A 6,431-nucleotide genomic window follows, 5' to 3' on the forward strand; every position below is an offset into this window, starting at 1 on the left:
TAGTGTAGAAGAATTTAATAACAACAAATGCCATAAAAAAACCCCTATACATGGAAAAAAAAATTCAAAGGATATAACTTGAACAGAACTATCTGTTTGTAACAACTCTGAAATAAGCTCACTGCATACTCTGTTTATATGCAGGAGCCCTGGAGAGGTGCAGATTACAGAGGGATTAGTAACATAGCAGGTTTCAACAACTGATTGTTATGATGATCACAGGAAAAAAATAAGGCTGCCCTGATATCTGACGGGATGCTTTTGATAAATGAGTCTCCCACAGGCTGGAGCTATTCTTAGTAGGTCTCTAGGAGGAGGCAAAGAGAAAAAGGAGTTGATCACCTGTTGCCATGTAAACCAAATTCAATTCATCATATACTTTCTCCAGGACACAAGATTTGGTTTCATGATGTGAAGGAACAGACCAGGAGGGATGCAGCTATGATTATATCCCTCTGTCACGCAAATCTGTGCACAGTTTTTAATCCTTTTACCCTAGGTCTGCATAAGCAGCAGCACAGATAACTGCTGTGCTAGGAGAACAATGTTCCCTTCCCCAAGGGATGCCAACAACATAGGAAGTCACTTAATTAGACTCTCAGGCCACTGAGCTTTTAGAACAGAAGCTTTGCCAATTAATTTTCCCTCATCTGCAGCAACTCTTTTTGTTAGTTTTTTTTTTTTTTCAACATCTTTCATCCATCATAATCACCTGCCGTTTGCAGAGCAAAATCTTCATTCTCTTTTTTTCTTCTTCTTTTTCTTCTTCGCAACTCCTGCCAACACTGAGTTCTCTGTAAGATTGCTGTCCTGTCTCTCATGCTGTCCATTTGGAGACGCCAACCGTGGCAAATCTTTGCTGATCTGGTCACACTTTGCTGGGTCTATTATTTTCTCTTGAGTATTGTTCTCTCCCCTAATTTTCTTTTTCTTCTTTTTTTTCTGGCTGTGCTCTACATAACCCTGACTCTGATCCCGGCTGGAATCCTGGGACAGTGCAGGAAAAGCACTTTGCTTCAGAATGTCTGCAGCTGACACAGCAGCCTCTTGGTACCTTTGCCACTCTTGGTCACTGTCCATGTCACTGGAAAGGTAACAAAAGGGAAGGAAGTTATGTTACACTTTTGCCTTGAATTCACCTAAAGCACAAACAGCAGAGTAATATAAGATGAGAACATCTGATAAACACCCAGTGGCTCCAACACTCCAATACCTATGGTTAGCATTTAAACAGCTTGAAGGCTGAGGTGTTCTTTACACACACTAGGAGGGAAAAGAACATCTCCCACAAACTTTTCTCATTCCCCAGCACTAAAAAAAAAGAAACAACAAAAAAAATCTGTTCTAGTCAAATATAGGAGTCATAAATACACACTTCTCAAGCTCTACAACTTCCTATTGCCCTGTGAGAGTCACAGCTGCCTCTGAAATGCGGGATGCGGTAGTACTTCAGGAGCAAAGCAGCTGACAACATCCCACCTGGAACTAGATGGCTGTCTCCTCCTCGCTGCAGGGCAAGGCTCCAATTTTCCACAGTCTCCTGGGACAGAGGAAGAGAACAGGCGAAACCCTAAAATATGCAAAAGGGAATTTTAGCCACAATATAAAACAGAGGTAAAAGCAATCAACAGTAATCTCCCTGGGAAGCCTTGCTGCTGTTACTGTATTGCTATAGTGCTTGACAGCAATTATTGGGGACTGAGAGGAGTTAGGCCTCAGAGATCACAGCTTCAAAGTAACAGCCTTCATGGATGCCAACAGAAATTCTTCTATTGCAAATGCTTAGTCTGTTGGGTGTACAACTGGCAATGGACAGGATCCATCCCACTTGTCATCATTTAATTAACAATGTCACAAAACAGCCACAATGGCTTTAACTAGAACTCACCATCATCTCCACAGTCAGACTGTCGCACAGAAGTTTGTGAAGGTCCTGATGAGTCCTTCAAGACAGTGATGAAACTAAACAGAAAACCCCAGTCAGATCTTAGACAGGTTTGTGCAACTGCGCTAAACTTGGCTATTTCTAGGAAACAAGACTATAGGGAGATTTTACATAGCTTCTTACATTTTTCTTAGTGAAGCTGTCTCACCTCTCTGCTTTCAGAGCAGACCATGCCTTCTCTCCTTAGCAAGGCATGCCGCACGAATGACTTAAAAGCAGCATTTCTAAAGCCAACTCTAAACACCAGGAACTCTAGTTCTCCAGGGCTGTATTTACACAATAAATAATGACAGTGGCAGCCCAGTCAGAGGCATACTGACAGCACAACCCTGAATCAGGTATCGGTTTAGGTTGAAGAATAAATGACAGATTCTCACGCTGGCCTTCTAATGATGAAAGTGCTAAGGCACCCAAATTCTATTTTTTCCTCCCCACAACCCATTCACCACAGAGGCAAATGGAGACAGGCAGTGCTGCACAGGGAGTCTTTACCAGAGGGGCACAGCACATGGGCCAGGTTAGTTCACAGAATATTGGAAGTCTGCATTAAATACAGGAATGAAGGATACAAGAAGAGAAACGACTTCTCCTCCAGGCTGCACTCAGATCTTGAATTTCCTGTTTTTACCATGCAAACGCATCACTGTATTTGACTCACAGAACAAGCTTTTTTAGTATTGCTTGCCAATACCTGTCTAGCATTGCTCCCAGTTTCTTCGCAACGTGTGCTCTGAACTCTGGTGTTGTCTGTAGCTCATTTCCATCCTCATCATGACCGTTCACCTCACGCCTGTTTAAAATAAGAATAATGATTACCTCTTTCAAGACCCGTAACATCTGGACCCCTCACCCAAACAGGAGATATGGGACCGTAAAATCTCCTACCCTCTAGTAATCAATTCATCCTTGACAGGATGCTAAGAAAGATGGAAAATAGCTCAGTAGTAACAGTTCAGTCCCCAAGAGAGAGCTAAACATTATTTAGCCATTTCCATCATAGTTAGTAATTGGATGATTTTTCTCATCAAAATAGCCTACAAAAGCAAATAAATTATGTCAGGACATCCCTTCTCTTGCACATAGTTCCTGTGTATGTTGCCACAATTCAGGCAAAACCTGTCCCAGGAGAGAGGATTTTATTAAGTTGCCTGGCTGACAGCCTTTGAAACTGAACCTAAAGAAATGCTGCAAACTTAGATAGGACAGCATCACCTCCACTGCAAAGCTCCTAATTCATGTGTTGCTTTCCAGCTAACAAGTGCTTGCCTTTACATATAAAAAAAAAAAAAATTCTGCAACTGTGCTCGTTCCTTCACTGGACACTTGCAGAGTTGGGAGATTTCTGACACCTGGAACTAACGCTGTAACTGACAGCAGTAATAAGTTTTCAACTTCTATATTCCCCTGCTGCTACAGACATGAGAAATGACCTGAAAAAAAAAAAAAATAGCTCTTTCAGGCTTAAGCGTATCAGATTATGGTTGGACTAATTCCTAAAACAGAACAGGCCCTTCCAATAGGAAGCCTCACAATGCATTAACCGTAAGCAGTGCAAATACAACATACATTATTTTTTTCTTCAGTGAAACATAAGTCTGAAACCAGAAGCAAAAATACCTTAGGCTAGGCTGAGCAGGCTGTAACCGATCCTTTTTAAAACCACCTGACAAAAGAAGAAGTAAAGGCAAGTTTAAAAAAACTGTGACCAGGACCTCTTTAATCCCCTTCCCGGCACGTGTGATTTTCTAGCATAAAGAATCATGCCTGAAAGACAATCCACCCCCACCTTCGGGGGAAAACAGTTGCGGGGCAAAGGGAAAGCTCCCACCGGCCCGGCGGTACCAGCGAACCTGCTCGGGAAGGGGCTCTGGCCCCGGCAGGAGGCCGCGCATCGCCGGGCCGGGCCGAGCACCCTCCCAGAGCCCCGCCTCGGCTGCCCCGGGCGCCGGCGGCCCCCGAAGCGGCCCGACTCCGACACCGGCACGGCGGCAAAGAGGTGCCCCCGCCTGACTACCGCTCCCCCAGGACAGGAGGAGCTGCGGAGGGGCCCGGCCCGGCGGAGCGCGGAGGGACGAGGAGTGCAGGACACGCCGCCGTTGCGGCGGGAGGGGAGAGCAGAGCCCAGCTGACCGCAGAGCCCAGCTGACCGCCGACCCTCACCGCCGCCGTGCGGCTCCGCCCGCACCGACGCCGCAGCCTGCGTCGTGCAGTCCCAAGCGGCCTCCCGGAACCGCGCTGCGGCCCCGCCGCTGCTGTCCGAATCCGTGTCAGTGTCCAGGCCCGAGCCGCCCCTGGGCGCCGCCATCTTGAAAGCGCGACGGCCGCGGGGCACGCCGGGCGCTGTAGTCCCGCCAGCCTGGCGCGGAGCACGCTGGGGGCTGTAGTCCTCCGACACGATGGCCGCCCCCGGGAGAGCCGCGACCCCCGAGGGCAGCCATGGGCGCTGCGGGGCGGTCCGAACGCGGTTTCTTCATTTCTCGGTGAAAGAGGCCGGGTGAGGGCTGCGCTCACGGGAAAAGCGCGGGGAGGGAACGGGGCTGGTCTCGGGGCTGAGCAGCCTCATTCCAGGGGGATACCCCAACGCTGATCTGGTGGAACAGCGCGCACGCAGCCGGAGTGAAAAACACCAACCAGAAAGCACAGGTAAACCCGATACGAGAAAGACCGTATTCCTTCTGTGTTTGTAGAGAAAGAGAGACTACTCGGCGTTAAGGAACAAGGACGCGGAAAGAGCGAGCGCTGTAATAAAACTCCCAGCGCTTTACCACGTTTGGCGAGATGGTAATTTCACTGCCTCGGAAATACTGACGGGCAGCGCCCCGAGGAAGGGTTTGGTGGAGAGTCCGACATCGTTACGTTGTAAACAGCACAAAAATCTCCTACCGTGAAAGCCTGAGATAGGTATGGGAGCCATCTGTGGTAGGAAGTTATCTTTCCAAAGCAGGCAGGAAAAGCTACTAGACACACAAGATTCATTAAGATACATAAAAAAAGCAGCATCTAATTCCTCCACCTCTGGCAGGGCACAAAACGCACATCTCTGCTGATGCCTTTTGCAACTGCTTGTCCATAAATATGGAATGACAAGTTCCAAGGATAACAAACTGACCTCCAAAGGGGCATTAAATCTTTAACTTGAAAAACCTGAAGATTGCACGGGGAGACGTTCTGTTTTGTGCTCTTAACCAGCCTGCCTTGGCGGATCTTTTGTCTTGGCTCAACCATGCTCTCCTGCCCGTTTCCTTCTAACCGGCTGTTAGTGGCACGGGGGGTTCTCTAACAGATTGTGACTGTGTTTCAGCTCGATTATTTGCCTTTGCGGATGCCGAACGCCAGATGCTCCAAAGCATGTTTTACCCAAGCAGAGCAGGCAAGGTTCAGTGCTCTTACAGGCCTACTCTTTGAAATACAGCAGTTTCCAGAGATACAATCCAGAAAAAAAAACCAAACGACTGCATGTCACGTACCAGAAATAGCTGTATGGTCTCCCGTCTTTCTGGTGTGGAAAAGCGAAATGAATGGAAATGAGCTCTTGGAAGTGGCATTTGCCGAACAGAGGCAAAGGGCCACAGACAGACAGGAACGCTTTTGCATGGAAATTTCAAGGTAGGAAGAGTATTCTTAAATGAGATTTAAAACCGAATTATGACAACATTGGGTTGAAAATAGAATTAAAACAGGGAGAACTGATGAGAAAAATACTGATAAGAGGTTCAAGGACTTGGGTTCCTGGTACATGTATAACTTTTGTAATTTAAGAATTTTAGGACAGGCTTTGTGTGTACCATAAAAATCAACACTATGTGACTTACATCATGAAAAAGTGAGTAAATCAGAGTGGTTTATTCTCATGCACACCATGAGAATGAACTGGCAACCAGGGCACAAGGTTTTTCTAACTCTAAGCAGTGACTGGCTCCCAGCTACACTGAAGAATGATACACATATCCCCATCAGAATATACATAAATATAAATGATATTTCTGTTCCCCTTATGCACATGATAGATAGCTCTTTGAAAGTTGATTTCTTAGCATCATTAAGGAAAGTATTCCCTTGCATCACTTATTATTGCCATACAATGTAATTATTTTTTGCCAATAGAAATAAATCTGAATGTCCCACGCACATTCTCCAGCTGACCTGCTGTTTCAAATAAGTCTGTTCCCCTCCTATTAACCTTAGCTGTAAACAAGATTAAAATTTTCATTCTCTTCTTGCACACCACCCTTTCCATTCATCCGATCTTCTTTATTGCCTGTCTCTGGATCTTTTCCATTTTATAAAGAAAACACTTGCTAGAAGTGGAACAGGGGTACTGTAAATAAGTCACTATATAAATGCATAATAACCTCATTCCATTCTTCTGAGACTTAAAATAAAACATTAAAAATTATCACTGGGCAGTGAAAATATTCCCTGGCTGTGTCATCTATGGCAGTAGCTGTATTTCTTTTCAGATTGCTTTAGTTATCCTATGATACCC

General features: G+C 45.9%; 1 protein-coding gene across 1 annotated transcript; it reads right to left on the reverse strand.

The window, feature by feature from the left end:
• Window positions 1-396: 396 nt before the first annotated feature.
• On the reverse strand, window positions 397-4,265 carry LOC309678389 (protein CUSTOS). Its single transcript, XM_082491406.1, is given in 7 exon segments — window positions 397-815; window positions 817-1,084; window positions 1,480-1,570; window positions 1,889-1,962; window positions 2,637-2,735; window positions 3,563-3,608; window positions 4,106-4,265. Coding segments are annotated over 7 exon segments (843 nt in total). The 5' UTR covers window positions 4,251-4,265; the 3' UTR covers window positions 397-695.
• Between the last annotated feature and the right edge of the window lie 2,166 nt (window positions 4,266-6,431).

The sequence above is a fragment of the Vanellus vanellus genome, assembly GCF_965231255.1.
Source record: "Vanellus vanellus genome assembly, chromosome: 16".
Taxonomy (NCBI): Eukaryota; Metazoa; Chordata; class Aves; order Charadriiformes; family Charadriidae; genus Vanellus; species Vanellus vanellus.